Source organism: Procambarus clarkii, chromosome 35, assembly GCF_040958095.1.
Source record: "Procambarus clarkii isolate CNS0578487 chromosome 35, FALCON_Pclarkii_2.0, whole genome shotgun sequence".
Taxonomy (NCBI): Eukaryota; Metazoa; Arthropoda; class Malacostraca; order Decapoda; family Cambaridae; genus Procambarus; species Procambarus clarkii.
The window spans coordinates 38,164,370-38,188,479 of NC_091184.1; the positions used below are offsets into that span (position 1 = coordinate 38,164,370).

At 39.8% G+C, this 24,110-nt stretch overlaps 1 protein-coding gene across 1 annotated transcript; it reads left to right on the forward strand.

Moving 5' to 3' along the window:
• Positions 1-2,923: 2,923 nt before the first annotated feature.
• On the forward strand, positions 2,924-22,571 carry LOC138349877 (uncharacterized; the record flags this gene model as incomplete). Its single annotated transcript, XM_069336367.1, is given in 4 exon segments — positions 2,924-3,036; positions 12,016-12,139; positions 12,357-15,553; positions 17,332-22,571. Coding segments are annotated over 4 exon segments (3,509 nt in total), but the record flags the coding sequence as incomplete, so codon positions are not given.
• Between the last annotated feature and the right edge of the window lie 1,539 nt (positions 22,572-24,110).

Here is a 24,110-nt window from a genome sequence, read left to right on the forward strand (position 1 = left end):
GAAAATAATTTTCTAATTTTACTTCTGTTTATTCTGTAATCATTATTTATGCTGTATCATTAAAGTATGCATATATACCATTCTAGAAATGTTTGAACAACAATTCTGATATTTGCTCTATATCAAACATCCAATTAAAAAATATCAAAAGTAAACATAACCTGCATATGGAAAGGCTGCACGTACCATGGAAAGGCTGCACGTATCACGGAAAGGCTGCACGTAACATAAAAAGGCTAAATTTAAAATGAAAATAAAGCGAGCATCACAAAGACTGCATGGTGCACATGAGAGAGAGAGAGAGGCTGCACGTACCACAAGAAGGCTGCCGATGTCATGAGAAAGCTACATGTAATGCAGGAGGGTTGTACATTTCATGGATGAGATTACACGTTTTCTTGTATGGTAAATTTATTTTAAATATTTGCATCTTATTAATTTAAACACAGATGATGACTAAGAATTAATTACTTGGTATTTATATTTTAAAGATATGGTTAGTTCACCTCTAAAACATCATTGTGCTTAAATGTTTCAACTTTTAAACCTCAACATATGCTTCTAATGTAATGCATCTTAACTTTACAGTTCACCAAGTATCACATAGATTGAGAGATTCAAAAAGTCATTAATTCAACTACGCAGAAAACAAATCGGCAAAAAGTAAATATGAAAGAAAACGTGGTCAAAACACCATGAAAGATACAAATTCCTATTTTTCATGTAAGCAATAAAACTAGGGCAAGCGATTCAGTAGTTGAAAGTGTAAACTACGTTATAACTGATTGTAAAAGGGCAGCCAACTGGAATGAATACTTTACATGTGTACACAGAAAGATTGGACAACATCCCAACACCCACTCAGACATTTAAGTAGAAAAAAAATGAATTAAGGAATATCCCAATTTTGTGCTAAAGTATCAGGAAGCATATAGTGACTCCCACTTAATTTGAACATCAATTTTAAACACCTAACACCCCAGGTGTGAATGGAATTCAGTCCAAAATCATAAAAATACATACAGCATCAATTTGGTGAGAATTTCTGATGAATGAATAAATAGAGCATTAGATGGCCATTTTTTACAGAATATTTATGCTGTGAAATTCAAAATTTAAAATCTTTGATGTTTGATCTATATACAGTTCATTACAATCTTTATTACAAACATTTAAAGATATTAAATTTTTAATTTTACAGCATAAATATTCAGTAAAAATTTGCCAATTATCTAATACTCTGATCATTCATTTGTTAAAAAATTCTCACCAAATTGATTGGGAGAGTTCTTATAAGATAACTAATTGTTAAATAATTTTCAGTAGAAACATTATTGAACCTGCTTGAATTCAAATCACAGAACTATACAATATTAGCATTAGTAATTGGTTGTACAATTTGGATCCAATTTTAATTGATCAATTAAAAAATGATTTTAGTAAGATTATTAATACTCGGTTATTTCATTAATATCTCATTTTAGTATTGTTGCTTCCTGGAACTCGCATGTATTAGCAATGGGCCTACTGCAGTTTCCTCTTGTTCTCATGTTCATGAACAAAAGAAATAGTTTTTCATGAAGGCTGCATCATAAGGCTCAGTAGTACTACTGAGCATCATAAGGCTCAATAGTAGTCTCAGTCGAGATTATTCTGTAATAAATGGTTTGTATAGCTAGAAGAGGGGCTAAAAGAAAACAGTGTTAACAGGGGGTGTTAGAGAACAGTTTCTCACAACTAGACTTGCACTCCAGAATTGCTGAGCAGCTCTGCACAGGAAGTTTATTGAGCATTGGTATTCGCCTATCTATGGACAAAAGTACAATCGTGTTGGGCGTGTATGAATTGGGAATCGTGCCAGTGGTTCAGAATTCGGTTGTCTGTTGATGTGCGATGCCTGGTTATACTAGGAGGGCAGTTTGTATAACTAGCCTGTATGTTCATGGAAGGGGGTATACCCCCAAAAGTAGCTGTGGAGTGTGGCTGGGACTCACTTGGGTTACTCTGTTTAACCACAAAAGCCAAAGCGCATTGCAGGCCTGTTCCCTGTGTCTCACTGCCACTCGAGTAGCATTAAGAGCTCAGTCAATCAGGAGGCCTATGTATAGTTGACACTTCATTCTGATTGGTGGCTGGTCTATAAGCTTTGACGTAATGGGGGAGGGTAAGAGCTGGCTCTTTCGTGCTAGCTTCCCACGGAGTCATTTCTCAGGATGCATGAAGAGGATGGATAAGATGAATGCTGTAGTTGAACTCTTGTGAGCACTGTCACTCTCGAAAGCTACAAGTCACAACTCCAGGATACCCATCGGTTGAGGGCGACTCCCCATGCACCGATGATGAAGAGCGTGCATGTATGAATGTGGACCCTGTAAGAGTGAGTACTTGTAATTAAATTGTGTACATATCAACTCGCATTTTGTGGTGCATTATTACAATCCAATGAGCCTGGTGGAGGGTCTTGACTCTGGTGAGCCATATAGAGTGAGACGCCACACACAGTGCTAGTCTGGACTGTGCACGTGTTTGTGATTTTATTTCAACATATGTCAGACTATGTATACAGTGTAACCTCGATTCACAAGTGCCCCTACTTACAAATTTTTTGAGTTACGACCCCAATTTCGTTGGAAAAGTTGGAGATTGAACGCCGGCCTGCATGAAGCGAGATTGTCGCTCTACCGTCCGACTCTAGTGGTTGGTCTGCGAGGCAGGGAACCACCCCTTGTATAGAGTTTTAAGATCTTGTGACATACTTTTGGTGTGTAATTAATTAAACATGATTTTTGTTAAACTTTAAAGGATATCATATTGTTGACAAAAATATTGTATTAAAGAATCAACTGGACCTGTCATTATGGACTGATCTGTACAGTCTCATTCTCTCTAGAGATTTAGTCATTACTGACCTTTCACTCAACAGATAATGAACCAGTTGTTGGTGCTGTTCGACTGAGTCACCAAGCTGCTTTTCACAAGATTGCAGTCAGGCCTCGACGAACCCACGGTGCTCCTCGCTCCAGAAGGGCAACCCAGGTGAGTAAATAAAATGATCATGTTTGAATAGATATCTGAAATTATGAATTCTGACATTGTTAGTCAAGGCAACTGTCGAGCCTTAAAAACATTTGACTGTCTGGCTTGCATGTGAAAATTTATTTTGCATCACCTGTGTGCTAAGTTTCTGGTCAAGAATTCTGCAACGTTGGATTTGCATTTTCCTTGTTTACAGAGAGTACCTTACATGATGCTTCACTCATGTGTGTGTAATAATATTTTTTTTTCAGTTTTGTAATTTTTTGCTTAGGTGATACCTAAATAAACAAATAAATAGTAGAGGAGGGTCTTCATGATGGCTCTGATGATTCATGTTCTCACTGTTTATATCTCTTCTTGAGGCATTTCATATTTATTGCAAATTCTGGGATAGCCTTGGATTCAGACAAATACCTGAGTTTAACTGAGGGCCACAAGCACTACTGACCTCGACATGGACAGGAAGCTGGCGGCTTGTCGAAAATCCTCCCCCGTCCCCGATTTTTAAATTTAACATAGTCCTTGCATTTACGGCTTTGGAGGGTAGACAGTTCCAATGGGTTTATAACCTTGTGGGTGAAAAAGGGTCTCCTGTTTTCAGTTCTACAATGTGGCTTGTCGAGCTTGAAACCATTGCTCCTTGTTTGTGTTACTTTTGACATGTTCAAGTCATTTTATGGATCAACAATCCACCAAATTGTTCAGTATTTTAAAAAGTTTCAATGAGAATCTGCCCTGTCATGCCTGGTTTGCAGTGTTATTAGCCCTGTGGCCCTCAACCTTTCTTAATTGAGTGATGACTTATCACTGAAATGATTTTTGTGGCCGATGTTGCACTTTCACCAGAGCGCTATATCCTTTTGAAGAGGGGGTTTCCATTTCTTGGATACAGTAATTCAAATGGGGGTGCACCATAGATTTATACATTTGAATCACCACCTTCCTGTCCTTAAAGTCAAAGGTATGTTTGATTATTCCTAGGGTTTAGTTAGTTGACCTAACAAATGAGTATGGTGGGGGGCTTTTCTTTATTGTTTCCTGTGACATCTTTCTAGTGACACATCCTTTGTTTCCTCTTTTTGCATTCCTCTCAGGGCCTTCATGTGGGCCCTGCTGTCTGTTCCTTCTGGTACTGTAGTGTTGTTTGTGTCATTTTTCTTTGGTACTTTCCTTTTCCTTCACCTGTAGGCCAGGAGTCTCGTTCTTCCTGGCTGACCTGGATCGGGTTTCTGGTGGGGATTCTGGTTGGTTCCATCATTGGCTTGTGCATGGCTGTTTTTTGCTTGGAGTCTTCGATTGGGTTCACTGTCTTTCCTTGTTGAATTGATTCTGCTTGGGTTCCCGGGTCTGTTTGGTGCTCAGTTTATCTGTACTGCTTTTAACTGTTGTGTGAGTCCTTTGCTTGAGTACTCTTTCATAAGCATGTCCAGGATGATGGCTTTCTAGGCTATCCTCAAGGAGACTATCAAGGAATGAGAGAAGAATTGCAAGGCACTACCTGGAGGGAGTTAATAGGAGATGAAGACATGGAATCATCATGAGAAAATTAAAAAAAAAAAAAAAAGATTATTGAATCTGCTCAGAAATATATGCCAAGAAAGAGGAAGAAAAGAAAGAAAACTAGATAGATGACACAGGTAGTAAAAAGCTTTAATAACTAATTACAATCTGAATATGAAAAAGTAACAACGAATATGAAAAAAAATCCAAGAATTGGCCTAGTTACAAAAGTAGTAGTTAAGAGATACTCATCAATGTTTAACAGTAAAATAATAAGAGCCAAACTTTCCATTTATGAGAATAGATTTAAAGAAGCAAAAGGAAATATGAAAACCACATTGAAAGCCATCTCTAACATCCTTGGATCTGAACAACAGGCAGATAAAACTCCAAAGATGGTTGCACACTTGCAACAGACTTAGAAATGGCAACATAATTTAATTAATTAGCTTCTTTTCATCAATTAGTCCTAACCTTATGAGAAAAATCCCGCAGACCCAGACACATGTTACCACATATCCCATAACACCATAACACCGGTCAACAAAAATCATACCAGAGCTTAGTCATCTCTTGTATCAGGACTGGTTGATGGCCACAGGGCTAACAACATTGTAGACCAGGCATGACAGGAGGGATCTCATAGAAACCTTAAAAATACTAAATAATTTGGATGATGTCGATCCAAACAGTTTCTTCTAAAGGTCAGATGTAACACGAATGAGGAGCAATGGGTTCAAAGCTCAACAAGCCACAATGTAGGACAGAAAACAGAAGATGCTTTTTCACCCATAGGGATGTAAACATGTGAAACCGCCTTTCCCTCGAAGCCATGAGTGCCAGAACCCTGCTGGGTTTTAAAATGCAGCTAGAAAATATCAGGGCAAATGGGAGGACCTTTGACAAGCGGCTAGCTTCCTGTCCTTATCAAGGCCACTAGTATTGGTGGCCCTCAGGTAAATTCAGGTAAATATCTCACCGGCAGATATCTCAACACTCTACTCCTTTTACCAGTCAGCCTGACAGACATTATATCCATCATTCATTCGCTAAAAAACAAAGCTGGGAACATAAGTGAAAGTACCATCTATGGTGGTATATAAGAGTGCCACTCATGCCCTTGTACTACCGATAGTGCTGCTATTCAATAAATCCCTAGTGTGTCATACTTTTCCTGATATCTGTAAAAAAGCAAGAGTAACGCCAATTCAGAAAGGAGGTGATACTGCTGACATAAACAATTACAGACCGATATCAAATCTACCAATATTATCATAAATATTTGAAAAGCTTATTTACAAACAGCTCTATTCCTACTTTCTAGAATTAAACATACAGTAGAACCTCGGTTGACGAATGCCCCTCTTTACGAATTTTGCCATTTACAAGCCCAATTTCTTTGTAAATTTGACTGTGCAAGAGCTTTGTCTCGCTTGGCCATCATTCCATCAACACACATGGGTTGACCGAGCGTGTGGTTTCTGGTGGCATGAGCGAGGCGAGCGAGGTTTAGGAGGTTGAACAGGTTCCTGGCTGCTCACTACTTTTTCAATGCCCCTGGACCTGGTAGGACCTGCATTGCATTGTGTCGGCAGTTGCAGCCAGTTGTCTCGACTTCTCGCATTGTCGAGAAGCCTATGTTTCAAACTCAACAGCCACAACATAGGACAAAAAACAGGAGATACTTTTTCACTCGTAGGGTTATAAACCCATGGAACCTCCTGTCCATTGAAGCCGTAAATGCTGAAACACTACTGCAATTTATGATCCAGCTCGGTAAAATTATCATGACAAATGGGGAGGACCTTCGACAAACTACCAGCTTTCTGTTTTCATCGAGTTACAAAGTTGCGATTATATGTTCTGATTAACTGGAAACGAAAAAAGCAAGACCTTGCCAGAATATTGTGGCGTTTCCTCAATGGGTGAAGAAAAAAAATAGCAGAACATCTCAAATGTACCACTTTATTCCAGCAACGACAAGGAAGGTTATATAGGGAAATAGAAATTAAGCTCAAGCTGCAAGAATCATATAAAATCCAAGAGAGGCAAAGAGATTAAAAGGCCATAAGTGAAATAGAGAGGAATCCAAAACACCTTTTCACCTATACAAAAACTTGAACAAAAACTTCATCCAGCATTGCACCCCTCGCACAAGGGTGATAGAACTTTCACAGATGGCAACAAAGAAATGAGTGCTGAGGCTTTGGTGCAGTTTGTTTTCAGTGAACCCCTGAACACATTGAAGATCAATTACTCAAACAAATACTTTATGAATGTGACACCAACATCTAGCCATATATCAGATGTTTCACTAACCCCAATGGACTTTGAAGTACCCATAGACAACACATCCGGGCACTCTGCACCAGGCCCAGACTCCTGGAATTCTATATTCATCAAGAAGTACAAAACACCATTACCACAGGCCCTAAACATCTTTTGTAGACAAAGCCTGGATATTGCTTTATACCTGCTTGATAGGGTTGCGCTCCAAGTAACAGGCTATTGCTTGGAGCGGCCCGCAGGCCCACATATCCAACACTGCCCAGTTGGTCCGGCACTTCTTGAAGAAATTGATCTAGTTTTCTCTTGAAGATGTCAATGGTTGTTCCGGCAATATTTCTTATACTTGCTAGGAGGATGATGAACAGCCATGGACCTCTGATGTTTATACAGTGTTCTCTTATTGTGCCTATGGCACCCCCTGATCCATACTGTTGTCATCCCGACATACTTAAAACAGTGGAGATTGCGCCACTTCACAAAGAAGGTAGTCCAGCAGATGCAAAAAATTATAGACCAATAGTTCTTACTTCACACATCATAAAAATATTTGAAAGAGTGCTAAGAAGTAAGATTACAAATCACATGGAATTACATCTACATAACCCCGGACAACACAAATTCAGAATGGTGCACTCCTGCCTTTCACAATTGGTAGATCAATTTAACATGGCCTTAGATGCCATGGAAGAGAAGCAAAACACAGATGTAATAAACACAAACTTTCCAAAATCTTTCTACAAATGTGACCATGGTGTTATGAAAAAATGAGCTCAAAAGGAATTGCTGGCAAAGTATGGGGGATGGATCTTTAACTTCCTAACGAACAAAACTCATAAAATAATAGTCAACATAGTAAAATCTGGATCATCCTACATGAAAATATCAGTCCCCCAAGGTACCATACTTGCTCCTGTACTTTTTCTTATCCTCATATCTGACATAAACAAGGATACAAACTATAGTACTGTATATTTACCTAAGGACCACCTTCTCCAGTGACCTTGATCGGGACAGGAAGCTAAATTCTTCTCAAGGTCCTCCACCAGTATTCCTGAGGAATTCTTTCTATTTTTTTTAAGCAGAAGTACTGTATTGTTTTAGCATTTATAGCTTTGGCAGAAAGACGAATCTTCGTTACTGGTTGTAAAGAAGTCCTCTATTATGTACTGTATTATGCTTGCCTGTTGCTCTTTTTGTCCTTTCTAAATGGTGGGTGATACCCTGAAAGATCACCATCCATTATCTTTTCTCATCCCAATTATGTCAGGATTCTCTAACTACTAAGCTATCATGTGCATAACACCCATATTCACATGATGTATAACATTCATTCATTCTTCTGGCATTTGTATACAGGTATTATAAATACCATGCATTGTTCCTGGAGGGCTGAGAGATTTGGTCTGCATTAGGAATACTCTTAACCCTGTATATTGTCACTGGTTTTATCCCTACATGTTAGTGAAGATAAAGTACTGTAGTTGGTTCTAACTCCTTATTTGTTTGTCAGACCAATTTGGTGAACTATTTCACAAATTTCAGATAAATAAATTTTATTTGCAGTATCTGTAGAACAAAAGGAGCAAGATTTTAAGCTCCAATTTAATGTCTTGCTTCAACTAAACTATCTTGATTTAAGAAGGTGAATTACAGGCATACCTCAGAATACGAGTTTAATCCGTGTTACGGCCCTCTCGGGACGCAACGGGGTTCTTACTCTGATGTTGTTAGAGGAAGTTATATCCGACCCCAAGCCAGTAGTGGCTTTCAAGGGATGTGATCCGTGACGCAAGAAACTTAAAGGGGGAAGGGAAAGAAAGTTAAGAACTTAAGACTATAATTGTTCCCATCACCAAATAAATAATATATAAAAGTGCACAGGGGGAGGGGTATTAACGCTGTACAAGGGGAAAATACACAATTGTCTTCTGCTGAAGACTCTGGAGCAAAACTCTCGGTGCTGAGTCCTCGGTGCTTCTTCGTGGCCTCACAACGAATCCTCTGAGAAGTTGAGCCTACCCTGGCCACAGGTCAGCCAAAACACAGGTCCACTGGGGGCACCGCCGTGGAGGCCATCAACCACACGTCCAGCAGGTTCGCTGGCAGGTTCCGGATCAGCAAGGCTGGTCAGGCCACTCCACGGGCGATATTAGGGTAACGCCCTAGACAGGAGCCTCGTGTGATATCACAAATCACTCTCCTGTCCTCAGTACCCCAGTGGATAATCTTCTCCAGCAGTCGGTCCCGGGTATGACGATCCTTCTACTGCCACTCCACTGGCAGGGTAACACCACAGTGTTCTTCCGGGGGACGACTTCACAGCTGCTGCAGCAAAGCACACGGTATGGAGACGGCTGCCTCGGGTAGACCGACTCGACTTCCATCACAGCAGTCCCAGGTCGACTCTGTAAGCAGACACGTCATCAATAACTGGGACACACTAAGGCACCTCACTTACAGGCTCAGACACAAACGCCCGACATATCCACTCCATAGATGGCGTTGTAGTCTGAGCACCACCTCACCAGAGGTCAGCGGCGGCGGTGTTGAGTGCTGAACGGGACTGGAAACTGGCCCTCGTAGCTAGTACACGTCGTCCTCACCAGATGTCGTCGTCCTTTTGGAGGGGGTTTCGGGAGCTGACCCACAGATGGTGCGGTCGTCACTGCTCCGTGCTCGGATGCTGGATCCGGGTTCGTAACAATCCGTTCCTGGAGACACCTCGTATTCCGAAAACTCGCATTCCGAAGTTAATTTCCCCATAAGAAATAAAGGGAAATGAATTAATCCGTTCCTGACTACCCCAAAAACCCCACATCAAACTAAATTTTTATACCTAATTTACCTAATTCATCTAAATAAACCTACAAAACTATGTTCCAGTTATTACTTACCTTGCTGTCGAGTGCTGTAGGCGTATGGAAGATGGTGAGGAGGGGGGAGGAGGAGAGGAGTTACTGTTTGGAAGGGGAGTCCCCTTCCATAATCACATCAGGCAGTGAGGACCTTTCTGGTGTGCTCTCCCTGGGACGTTTTACCTGAGTGCCACTAGGTCCTGGTTGAGGCTCACTGCTCGATTTCCTCACCACAAATCTGTCCATGGAAGCTTGCTTTTCCCTTCTTCGCAAGCTGTCTCTGTAGTAAGGCATCACATTGTCATTGAAAAGATTAAGACAACGGCCTACTACAGCTTTCTCTGGGTGAGTCTGTTCAATAGTTGTTTGAATCTCTTCCCACATCTGACACACCTTCTTAATTACTGCAGAAGGGACATTCGCTGGTGCTGTTGCCACCTCCTCCTCCACTGCAGAATCATTCGCTGCTGCGTTGGCTTGCTGTTCCTGTTGAAGGGCTAGGAGTTCTTCGGTGGTCAGTTCTTCGTTGTGTTCTTCCACCAACTCCTCCACATCATCACCATCCAATTCCAAGCCCATTTGCTGGCCTAGACTAACAATTTCCTCAACAATAGGGGCATCATTTATAGGCGCAAACCCCTCAAAGTCTAGTTCTCTCACACCTTCAGGCCACAATTTTCTCCAGCCAGAGATCAGGGTTCTTTGAGTCACTTCTTGCCAGGCTTTGTCAACGAGTTTTAAAGCACTACAAATGTTAAAATGCTCTCTCCAGAACTCTTTGAGGGTGAGGTTTGTGGCTTCAGTCACTTCAAAACATTTCTGGAAAAGTGCCCTTTCATAAAGTTTCTTAAAATTCGCTATGATTTTCTGGTCCATAAGCTGAATTAGAGGAGTGGTGTTAGGAGGAAGGAATTTAACTGTGAGGAATTTATTGTATCTAGGCAACAAATCATCTTCCAAGCCTGGAGGATGAGCAGGAGCATTGTCAAGGAGAAGCACGGCTTTGAGTGGCAATTGTTTCTCCTGCAGATATTTTTCTATGGCAGGGCACAGCACTTCATTCACCCACTCCGAAAAAATAAGCTTAGTCACCCATGCTTTTTTATTAGACTTCCACATCACACACAAATGGGTTTTCTGCACATTATACTGTTTGAAAACCCTTGGATTTTCAGAATGATACACTAGCAAGGGTTTAATTTTCAAATCGCCACTCGCATTTCCACACAGCACAAGCGTAAACCTATCTTAAAGAGGCTTGTGTCCAGGCAAGGATTTTTCCTCCTTGGTAATGTATGTCCTCTTAGGCATTCTTTTCCAAAACAGTCCTGTTTCGTCACAATTAAACACTTGTTGCGGTAGGTATCCCTCAGCCTCTGCAAACTCTTTAAATTCGTCAATAAATCGTCCAGCGGCTGGTTTGTCTGAGCTGGCTGCCTCCCCATGCCTTGTAACACTATGGATACCACTTCTCTTTCTAAATTTTTCAAACCAGCCCCTGCTTGCCTTAAACTCTTTCTTATCTGCATCACTCGTTGCAGGGGTATTCTTTAGAAGGTCTTCGTGCAACACCCTGGCTTTCTCACAAATAATGGCCTCCGAAACGCTGTCACCCCTCAACTCCTTGTCGTGTATCCAAATTAATAACAACTTTTCCACTTCTTCAAGTATTTGTGGTCTTTGTGCCGTTAATGTTCTTACTCCTTTTGCCACTTTAGCACCCATAATCTCATTTTTCTTCTTAAGTATAGTGCATATTGTTGATGTGGCTTTGTTGTACTGCCTACAAAGTTCAACAACACGTGTACCGTTCTCATGCTTCCGAATGATCTCTTGTTTCTCCTCTATTGTCATCCTCACATGAGCTTTCTGGCCTTTATCCTTACCACTGGCTTTCTTGGGACCCATGGTGAGATATATAATAACATTGTATAGACAAATCACCAAAAATCCAACAAAACACTGAATATCCGCGAGAAGAATTGATGTGGGGGTAGTCACTGAGCGCGAGACAATGGTAAACTGAGGGGCGGCGGGGCAGAGGGGCGACGATCGCCGAACCACCACGCGCTAGGTCGGCCTGTACGCGTATCAACAAACTCGCGTCCCGAGGTAACCCTCGCCTTCCGAGGCAAATTTTTGGAGTAAATACTGCTCGTCTTCCGAAAAACTCGCATACAGGGACACTCGCATTCCGAGGTACCACTGTAATATGTAGTAAGATGTAGGTGGCATATGGTATCTTGACAACTTTTAGATTTTGAAGTAGATATATTGATGGATTTATGTCATGTATTTTAAGCATAGTAAGATAACAAATTTAAATATTCAACAGATTGCAGGACAAATTAGTCTACCTGATGTTATTGAAGAAGCCAACAACAAGAATGCCATATCTCGGAAGCCTTCCACTGTGGCCACACCCTCTCCATTGCCAAGCATTCCACACCCTGACACAGGTCACTGTCTCTTAACTTACAAATTATATATACCAATTAATTAGGCTTTGTTACTACTGTAGTAATAAGATCACTGTTCATTATGATGAAACTGTTTGGCATGAGAATGTTCAGCTATCGATACCTGGCCTTAAAATGAATACAATATTGCTCTTTATTTTATGATGCACAGTTTCCCTCTAATGCACTTTTGTTAACACTTTCACTTTTCTTTTAGATACTGTGGAAGAATCCCTCAGTACCAGTGTTGAAAGCCAAGCACATACTGAACATGAATTTGACAAGAAAGAAAAGGATAAAGAAGAAAAACGTGACGAGCCACTGTTTCAACGTTTATTTGGTAGTAAACGTTCGGGCCGACGACAGTCTCGAGGAAGTGGTGATGACAGCCGGGAAAACAGTGTTAGCCCTCTGAGACGTGGTGGAGACCAAAGAGCTTCTCGAGAGAGGAGACGAGACTCCTCCGGTACTCGGTTTCCAGTCATAGTGGGAGCTTCTTCAAAAGCAGCACGGCAAGAATCTCACCCTCTACCTCCATCTGGACGAACTAGAGAAACTAGTAGAGAGAGAGTCACAAAAGAGACTCCATCAACTTCACCTCAGTCATTACTCATGGCTAGTGTTGAGGGATCTTTAGAGAGTACTACTCCTGTTCCTCAACCCAGTTTCCATATCTCTCCATACGATGAGCGTCCCATAAGACTTACTGAGGGTGTAAGGAAAGTGAAAAGTTTTAGGGAAGTGCCAGAACAAAATAAAACCCGTGAAGTTGTGCGCCGCAAAGTTTCATCACAGACAAATGTTGAAGATCAGAACAGTGTACCAACCAAGATATCCCGTATTTCAGCTTCACTCGAAAGTCTAGAAGCTGTAGAAGTTACTCAAAAATCATCTGCCTTTTATACTAATTCCAATAAGACAGTATTAAATGAAACTTCATCATCTCAGCGTTCCTCAACTGATTCTCTAACTACCACACCAATTCCAGGTGTATTCATTCGACAACAGTCACAAAGTCATAATAAAACAGTTTTACAAAAGCATCAAGAACACCTTCAACAAGTCCATCACCAACAAATTGGTGGATTAGAGATGAACTCTGGGCCATTTTCTTTAGATTCGAGTATAAGTTTACAATCCCGTGAATCGGAGGATATTTTGCGAAAGGCAGCCAGCGTAGACCACGTGAGTTGTACTGTAGACACACATCAAGCCAAGGAACCTGACTGTAAAGAACCTACTGTTCAAAAGTCTGCTGAAGTGAAGGCTACAGCTGGACTGACATTGAATGTAATTGAAGGGAAAATAGAATCTGAAAAATCAGAGAGCAAGAAACCCCCTGTGCAAATTTCACGTTCTCACTCCATACACAAAAGCGAAGAATCTTTCATACAAGGGTCACCTCCAGAGGAAGGCGAGGTGGATGGAGAATGTGCACCTCGTCGTCCATTGAGGAAAGAACCAAGCATGAAACGTCTTCCACCAAGGGATCCAGAGCCAACTCCAGTTCCTGAATTTATGCGCATACAGTTGAATCGTGTAGAGAGCAAAGGTCAGTCTGTTATTTATGACACAGAACAAGAGAAAAATGCTAAAAATGATAAGAAGGATGTAGATGTAATAAGCAAAAAGCCTGAAGCTCTAGCTGTAACAGAATCTATTCAAAAAGAAATTCAAATATATGAGCGTCCCATAGAAAGTTCAATTATCCTCAAGAAAGAAGCTAGCAACGTTATTAATTCAAAAGAAAATAATGTTCAGACTGCGCCATCTGTTCAAAAAAGTATTCAGGGAAACAGAGGAATATTTAGGGATACATCACCCACTGGAAACACTACAGAGTATGGAGATGGTGATTCTGGTACTGAAGGCACTTTATCAGATTCCTCTGTAGAGCATGTTGTGCTAAGAAAACCTCTGGTATCAGAGCGCACTCCAATAATTGAGCGTGCTTGTTCTGTTACAAATCAGATGCCATCCTCACCATCTGCTAGAGAACAGCCTGAATTGTTCAAGGTATTTGCAAGACGATCCTTTAAGGTTAAAGATGTTGATAAAGATAAATCCGAGTCTACTGACATCGATGAAACAGATGTGGAAGCATCAAGTGAGGTGTCAGAAGTGACTATCTCTCCTGTTAGAACTCATAACAATTCCTCGCCAGTTCCCTGTGTTATTGGAAGCCCATTATCAACAGTTTCTCTCTCTCTGTCACCAGAAGGATTGCAGAAACCAAGTATAAATGCCATTTCCTTCAATCGCAAATCTGTTGGCAATCCAGCCCTCTCATTTTGTCTACCCCCAGTGTCAGCCACAGATATTCCTGTTGTTTCACCATTGACTTCAAAACCAATTGTGCTGGTTTTGTCAAGTAATAATATTACAGTGACCACTAGTTCAGAAATAACAATTACAAGTAGTAGTCGAAACATAACCACTATCTCATCCACAACAAATATTACAACAACTAGTTCCCAAAATAAACCAACTACCATGCCCATTCAGGTCACAGCTGCACACCCAATACAAACAGTTCCTGTAATTCCTGCTGTTTCAGAAAGTGCCATCACAATATCTACTACACCATCCACAGGTATAATTAGCAAAATTATTAGCAACAGAGTCAACAATGTTGCAAGTATTGATGACGATTGTAGTGGAAACGAAATTGACAATAGTTCATCAGAATTAGTAATATCGTCTACCCCCACAAAGCAATCATTATTGTCTCGATCTGGATCTGGAATCATTTGGCCGCCTCGCTTACATCAAGATCAGGATGAATCACAACAGGCAGCTCAACAGACACAGATCCTTTCAGCAATACCAGTCCCAACTTTTACACCGCAAAAGAAATTATCTGTGAGCTCAATAAGTGATTATGAAGACACTCGAGATTCGGATCAAACTGAAGAAACTGAAATAGAGGTATCGCCACTTGATATTGGTGCTGCACGGCGTAGATTCATGAGTGGAGGGAAGGACTGTTCCCGTGCTCCAGTTACACCTCCAACACAAAATTTATTACCAGCATCTACCTCTTCAGCATTAGGGACCCCACCATCAAGTTCTGTTAATAACTCGCCAGGAAATCCCTCTTCAATCATTGCAAAGACAGCATCATCAGTTACTGAAGCTCGCAACACCATTCCTACATTCACCATCACTGTACGTACACAAGCAGCACCTTCAACTAGTCGTTCTGATAGCCTTCCTGCCACAACTTCAGTCACCAATCCTAGCACTGACCTGAATTCCAGTATAACAAGCACTAGTAGCACCACTAGTATAGGAAAGCTTGAGCAGGGAACAACACAGCAGGCTGCAGAAGACTGGAGGGTATTAGTTAGGCAGCGACGGGAAGACAGGCTGAAGCAAACGAAGACTCCAGATTCTGAAGAAATAATCATTGAGGCAAGTGGGCTTTATTTATTGCAGTGTGAATGTGTGTGTGCTTTATTAGTAGAAATGCTATACTAGTGAAAAATGTATTATTTCAGTGTCTGACAAAGAGAATCTTCTGGTTAGATGGGTTCAGTATTATGTATGGCACAGCTCTTACCATAGACAAGAGTAACCATGGAAATGTAGATATAGATTATTACATGTTGATTCTGTTTTCATCTACAGTAAAATAGAGGTACAGTATTGTAGGGCAAGTAATGTACAGCATGACTTGGTCATTATTACAAGGTTGGGTATGTAAGAACAAGGCTAATGATAAATATTAGTAGTACTGTAGTTAGATATTGATTTTTCATGAGTGACATACAATTAGAAAATTAATATTTAGAGCAATACATTATTCACTCGGTGACAGCATTTGTACTCCTCACGAATTATTTCCTTCTCAAAATAGCAGATGTATGAATAAGAACAAATTGGTACAGTATTGTACTACCTAAACCCAGTGCATTTTCTCTGCTTAGGGCCTGGTACTTAAAGTATTTACTGTTTATTTGATTAATAACCTATGAATTTCCTTCATATTTTTATATTTATAAGATAGGTTGGAATTAATATTTTTAAGGCTGGAATTGTGCATCATAGGAGGCTAGCAATATCAAGGTAACATCCTTTACCTACCACACTTCCTTCTCACTGCTTATACACATGATGTAATACTTATTGTTTTTCTTGTATAAATACACCATGTGTTTCTTCTTTTTTTTCTTTATTTATGATGGTAATCAAAATTTAGTTATGATTAAGCTTAGTTTAATGCCATGTAAATAAACATACATGCTCTGACCTGCCAAAGACCACCTCAGAATCAAGAGGGTTTGAGAAAAGGGTAATGGTCAAGCAAGTAGTCAAACCCTCCCATCATGGAAAAAATATTTGAGTATAGTTTGAAAATACAGCACATCAAAATAACATTAGGGTACTTAACAAAATTTGAAGTATTGCATCAAGTACAATATTGAAATGTTTTCTAAGTGTTACTGTTTTCCTGCATACTTTTATACAATACCATAGTAATTCATATCTTTGATATTTATCTATATTCTTATCTACCCATGGTGAGCAGTACAAGCACTGCTCACTTAGATTGTTTTTCTACTGAAATCCTTTGCCTTCTCCGTAAGCCAACTTCCTGGAATGGATGTTTTGTTTCCTCCTCGTTTGGAGTGTACTGCTCCCTAACTGCCCAATCAACATACACTACTTGCTAACTTCATAGTAATGTTCCAGCATGATCCCTAATGTCAAGATTGTTTGTACTACTTTGGCCCCCAAGATTGTTCCACCTTCATTGCATTTTCTAATATATCTGTGGCTTATTTGTGTTTCCAATTTACACGTGTTTCCATTTGATCTGTAGTACCTCAAATGAAAAAGTTTGCATTTTTCTATTTTGTCTGTTGTGATCATATCACCTTTCTTTCTATATTCTAGTGTTTTTAAATTGAATTGTCTCAGTCTGTTTTCATAGCTCATCTTTATCTCGGGTACTATTCTGAAATCATATCTTAGTAATTTCACAAGGAAAAAAAAAGAGCGAGTTTGTGAGATAAGTAGAGTACCGTACAAGTATGCTAAGTGTGGGCCAGTTTGTGTTTGTGATTGGTGGAAGTAATTTTGTTTTTAATGGTTATAAGTTTTTGTCAGTCATGATAAAAAAAAATGTAGTTAATGTACAGTATTGCATTTATAGTATTATTATTTTATATAAATATCTTTATTTCCAGACTCGCCCACCTGTGTCACGGAACAGCAAAGTTCTGGAAATGGCCAATAACTTCCAAAAGCTCCAAGTTGCCTAGCAAAGGCTTTATCAAGGACAATCTTGGCCCCAGTGACATTAGAAACAACAGTCAGTCTGCTCTTAGAATGCACATGTAAACAAAAAATTACTCTAAAGCTTCTGTTTACTCTTATTATACAGTTTTTGTCAATAAAATATATAGTCAAAGCCTAAATTAATAATCTGAATGCTTTGTCCAATACCATTAACATGAAAATAGTCATTGACTTGGCCTTCATTGTTTCAAAATAGTTGTTGGATACGAGTTCTTTACTTACTAATGGAAAATAGAAATTCAACTTTTTATAAGAGATTTGCAGCTCCTTCTTCTAGGCTATGTAATTGTTTTTGCAATTTCATGCCCACATATTTCAAATTTGATAGTTAAATAACACTGCAGGTTTAGTGAACTCTACTTCCAACTGTAAGTGGACAAGGGCCCAAACTTTTTACTTATCTGAATAAGTTCAAATCTTTGATAGCGCTCGAGCACATTAAAAATGAACACTAATGAACAACGATAAAACAGCGTTTAGGAAACATTTTATATCATGGCTTGTGCCAAAGACTCGCCAACCATTTATGTAAGGGTACTTGTGACGCTTGTGTGATGCCGTTCTTATTGTCAGTGATGTAAAGGCTGGTGATCAAGTGATGGACATATGTCATGTGATATACTTTAGGGATTTCTCAAATGTAGATGCATAAAAGTATATTCTGTATTTTACTTTGGCAATAATTTTGATATGTTAGATCAAAAATAATTTGGATTTTCAGCTACACTAATTATTTTAATAAAATATTATAGTGGCGCTATTCTTTGCATGTACAATATGTGGACAATTAATTGTTATGTAAGAGTCCATTATGTGTACTGGTTTCATCCCATTCATTCTCTTTTTGACTTGCTGAAAATACATAAATACTTAAAATATTATGTAATATTGTGACAATAATCAGGACAAATACATACCGTATATATATATAGATTATAGTGTACATAATAAACTACAGTCTATTTATTATACAGGACAAAAACTATACTAGTATAGATTGTTCAAATACAGTTTAGACTTTTGACGACAATAAAAACCATGGCTGAAAAGGTCGGGTGCAGTAAACACAAAATAATGTGAATTAGTTTTTATACCCCTGAAATTGTACGAATTGAATATAATGAGTATTTCTGTCATAACATTATCAATAATTCAATTGCATATGGAGCTGTTATGGACAGTTCTCACATGCTTCATGATTTGTACCCCAACAGATCAAAATTTGTACTAAGTTGTCCAAGTGTCAACTCTGTTTGATGTACATAGCAAACAGTTGTTACAAAAGTGGCTTTTAAGTTTTAAGGTATGGCAGGCATTTAGAAGATTGTGTGTGCGCGCGTGTGCTTTTAAAGCATTGTAAAGGACAGTGAGAATAGAGAAACGATAATGTCATGTAAATATTTTGTAAATAATTCTTGACAAGCATGTACAATATTTGCTCTTTGGTATGGGTTATCAGGGTTATGAAGTGAATTGAATACTTCCAACATTTGATGTGTGTGTTGTAGATTTCTTGGGATTAGGTTAAGAGTCAGCAAGACTCATGTCAGGCTCGATTACCTGCATATCTTGGAAGGCTATATAATATCAAGATCTTGGGTGCAGCTCAGTCTACCTGCGTTCTTTTAACTTTGAGAAAATTAAAAAAAACTACTTGAATTCATTGATTATGTATTTATATTAAAATGGTATTTCACTAAAGTCTTCATGCAGAAACAAGGTACAGTACAGTATCCATGCAGAAACATTGATGAAATAGGAGACTGATAATATTTACAAACTATACACTAATCAATCTTCAGAAATTATTCCAGTTGTATTTAATATTATTTAAAAAATGAGCCTTTTTTAGGTTCAAATAGGCAGCAAACCCAACCACCTCTTTCCTGTATTATCTCTGTGGCTCTATCATAAAAACTAAGTAGATTTGTTACACAGTATCTTCCTGTTCGAAAACCATACTGTCCGTCCGTTATTATGTCATTACTCTCTAGATGTTCAACCCATTTGGCTTCAACTATTGTTTCTTGTGTTTTGACTACCATGTTTGTTAATGATACGTTAATGATGATGATATTTGTATCGAAGAATCGAGCTATTAGTGCTTGGACCCCGCCTTTCTAACTAATTTATTTTTCCTGTATTATATCTACTACATATATTTCTCTATAACACAAAAACACATCCCCAGGAAGAAGCTCACAGCAGCTATCTAACTCCCAGGTACCTATTTACTGCTAGGTAAACAGAAGCACCTGGGTGAAAGAAACTCTGCCCATTTGTTTCTGTCTTTGCTGGGGATCAAACCCGGGCCCTTAGGAATACGACCCCAGAGCGTTGTCCACTCAGCCCCCCCCAGTGTGTGTGTGTGTGTATGTCAGACACACAAATCGGTATGTGTGTGTATTTACTATTTGTGCCTGCAGAATCATTCTATTAGCTCTTCGACCCCACCTTTCTAATAATCTATTTTTTCTCTATTATGTCGACTACATATATTTCTCTCTAACACACACAGACACAGACACACACACACACACACACACACACACACACACACACACACACACACACACACACACACACACACACACACACACACACACACACACACACACACATTCCCAGGAAGCTGCCCGTAGCAGCTGTCTAACTCTCAGGTACCTATTTACTGGTAGGTGAACAGACACATCTGGGTGAAAGAAACTACCCATTTGCAACATACTTGCACTGGCTTCAGGAGGGGGCCTCCAGACTTCCTGTGATATCAGTAGAAATCTGGTAGTATGACTTGTACAAGTGTGTTGTGGTAGAGTATGCGGCTTGGCAATGCCATGGTCATAGGTTCGTGCCCACCTATAGCCCTAGTGGATTTTCTCATGGATTTTCTCTGCCCATTTGTTTTTGCCTCGGCTGGATATCGAACCCAGGCCTTTAGGACTATGACCTCCGAGCTCTGTCCACTCGGCTGTGAGGCCCGTGTGTATGTGTGTGTAATTATCTAAGTGTAATTACCTAAGTGTAGTTACAGGATGAGAGCTACGCTCATGGTGTCCCGTCTACCCAGCACTCTTTGTTGTATAATGCTTTGAAAGTACCGTACTGACGGTTTTGGTCTACCACCTTCTCACTTGTTTCAACCGTCTACCACTGTTTGCGAAAAGGGGATTTTCTTATACTGTATTTCTTCGGCAGCTTTGTTTAGTTAATTTAAATCTATGACTTCTTGTTCTCAAAGTTCCAGGTCTGTGTGTGTGTATTCACCTAGTGGTTCTTGCGGGGCTTGAGCTCTGCTCTTTTGGCCCGCCTCGCAACTATCAATCAACTGTTACTAACTACTATTTCCCCCCCCCCCCCAACACACGAACACCCCACCCCCCCCAGGAAGCAGCCCATGACAGCTGATTAACTCCCAGGTACCTATTTACTGCTAGGTAACAGAAGCAGCAGGGTGAAAGAAACTCTGCCCATCGTTTCTCGCCGGGGCCGGGAAACGAACCCGGGCCACAGGATCACGTGTCCAGCGTGCTATCCACACATCCACCGGTGCCTGTGTGTGTGTGTGTGTTTACTAGTTGTGTTTTTACGGGGGTTGAGCTTTGCTCTTTCGGCCCGCCTCTCAACTGTTAACTATTTTTTTTTTTTTTTTTCCCACACCACACACACACACCCCAGGAAGCAGCCCGTGACAGCTGACTAACTCCCAGGTACCTAATTACTGCTAGGTAACAGGGGCACTTAGGGTGAAAGAAACTTTGCCCATTTGTTTCTGCCTCGTGCGGGAATCGAACCCGCGCCACAGAATTACAAGTCCTGCGCGCTATCCACCAGGCTACGAGGCCCCCTAAGGCCCCCTGTGTGTGTGTGTGTGTGTGTGTCCGTGTGTGTGTGTGTCCGTTACTGTACATGCACTGTGTCATAAATTGTCATATTCTATTTTACCTCTGTACCTTATCAGAAGTTTAAAGTTTGAGGAATCATGTTTAGAAAGATCTACCGAAGTAACTTCAGTAAAATTCTTCTTAATTCTACAAATTATAGAACTAAATAACATGTTCTGTATTTTAGTATCAAACTACTGTACAGTACTTCAAAAGGGCTAAAAGCAGTCTCCTTGTTCTTCAATACCTGTGTAAGAGAATGATGGTCTAGCCTGGCCTGATATACCTACAGGTATCCTTAAAATATTTGAACTGCTAAGAGGAAAGGAGCTATAAATTTTTAGTTTGTCCAATATCATATTTTTTTAATTATATCTTCCATGGGGTCTGTAAATGCCTCAAAATAATTTTTTTTTTAGATTTGTAAGCCGAGTGTTTTCAATATGTGTTTCTTTGCTGGCTGCAAGATTTTTAAATCTATTTATATTTTGGCACTCTCCAAGGATGTGTGTGTGTTTTGCTGCCCTCCTTTTCTTCCATATTCCTTTATTTCATTCCTCCTCCTTCCTTGCTGAGATTGATACTATGCACCACTCCACACCTTTTGTACATGTACAACCAGCTGTCTGATATATCTGTAATATAATTTTATTTTGTCTTCACTGAAAAATATCATTAAATGAGCTTATCATTATTCTAAACACAAAATCATAACTATGTGCCTGTATTTTGTATCTTTCCTTAACATCAGTTTTTAATGTGTGATACATTTATTGTGATTGATTCAAACTTTTGTGTTTACTTTTAAAAGAGGTCTGGTATTGATTTATGCCTTCAACTTTTTGTTTTGTTTTGTTTTTTAGCAATTATATTGGATGAATACACCTTAATCAGTAGTTGTACATGTATCTGATTTTATATATAATACAGTGTCAAGTGCTTCAGTGTCAGTGTTCCCTACCTTATTTGCCTCTGTTTTATGTGATGATTTCCTTCTGAAACTGTATCCATGTACCTTGTAAAGGTTTGACAATGATAAAATAATCATCATTTCATAAGCTGAAGCTGCACATTACTGTCAAAGAATATAAAAGGTATAAATGAAAAGCTTTGTGTGTGTCTACATTATGTGCCTTTACTAAAATGTACATATTGGTGAAGATATATGCTTATTACGAGAAGGTATGTATCGCAAGACAACAGTGTGTAATATACATGTATATCAATAAAACTGGTACTGTTAATCATAGCAGTGTTTGTTTCCCTTGTTACTGACTATAAATATAAATTAAAATATGCAGCAGTTGTATGGTACCCATATCTCAAGAGGTACATCAATAAACTGAAAAAGGTGCAAATTGCATGCTACAAAATGGCCTCCAGAACTGAAAAATAAGAGTTACGAGGAGAGGGTAGAAGCGTTAAATATGCCAAAGTTAGAAAGCAGAAGTAAAAGGTGATATGATCTCCACTTACAAAATAGTAACAGGAATCAACCAAATTGAGCAAAGAGGAATTCTTGAAACCATCAGTTTCAAGAACAAGAAGACACAGATTCAAGCCAAGGAAACAAAGGTGCAGCAAAAATATTAGAAAATTTTCTTTTGCAAAGTGGTAGACAGGTTGGAACAGTTAAGTGAGAAGGTGGTGGAGGCCAAAACCAACAATAGTGTCAAAGCATTATTTGACAAACAGTATTGTAAGACAGGACACCACGAGCATAGCTCTCACCCTTTAACTACACTTAGGTAATTAATTGGATAATTATGCACACAAATATATTCATGCATATATATAGGGAATTTGGTGAAAAACTGTACCCAAATTGAATTATGAGTGTCGTTGGGGCTGGTTAGTCGTGGAGCTTAGTTAATAAGCATCAGGACTGACCAATCATTATAGATGATCAATGGTGAGGTGATCACAGTACCATGTACATTGAGGGGTGATCCTGGGTATCATGGGATTGAATCCTGGTCGGGTTATTTAGAGTTGTTAGGGGAACTCCCTTCTGCAAAGGCAGAGAAATGGAGCAGGCAGACCCCAGACAGGGCCAACGGAGACACGACAAAACCCCGCAGGCCCAGAAACCTGCACCAGGCGACCGACGGCGGAGAAACCCCGCTCGATACCTGCTGGATGGGGTACTGGGAGCTCTTTTACACCCCAAGCCCGCCCAAGGCCAGGCTAGACCGGCCAGAGGGTGGCCCACCAGGCAGCTGCTAAGAGCGGCCCGCCGGCCCACATACCCCCACAACCAGGATGGGCCGGTACTGCTAGCACCGTAGCAAAAAGGGTGCAAAACACCAGCACTGAAACACCGCCCAGACCAAAACAAACTCCACGGCGCATGCGCATGACACGCTGGCCGAACCGCACAACCCTCACAATGATCATGTTCCGAACCTTAATGGAATCTGACCCATATATCAATCAGGTCAACCCATGTGTTGCGTTTCCAAAAGGGTCGCCCATGTTGGAATCTGTGAACGCCCTAGTAATATTGTTGAAAACATCTTAATAACTTATTAAACCAAAGGTCTTTTTATGTCAGAAGAACGGCAGAAACTGGATCTATATATGAAAACTCTTTCAGGACAAAATTTAAAGTAAAACTAAAGATATTTGTAGTTGTATAAAAGTTGCATTTTTCATCGGTCGTAGAGCCGGAAATCCGCAATATTCATCTCAGAACAATGCTTATTTCACGCAGAATCGTTAATAAACGTAAGATTTTTATACGTCTCAAGAAAGATAGAAACATAATCTTCATTTTAAATGCCTTA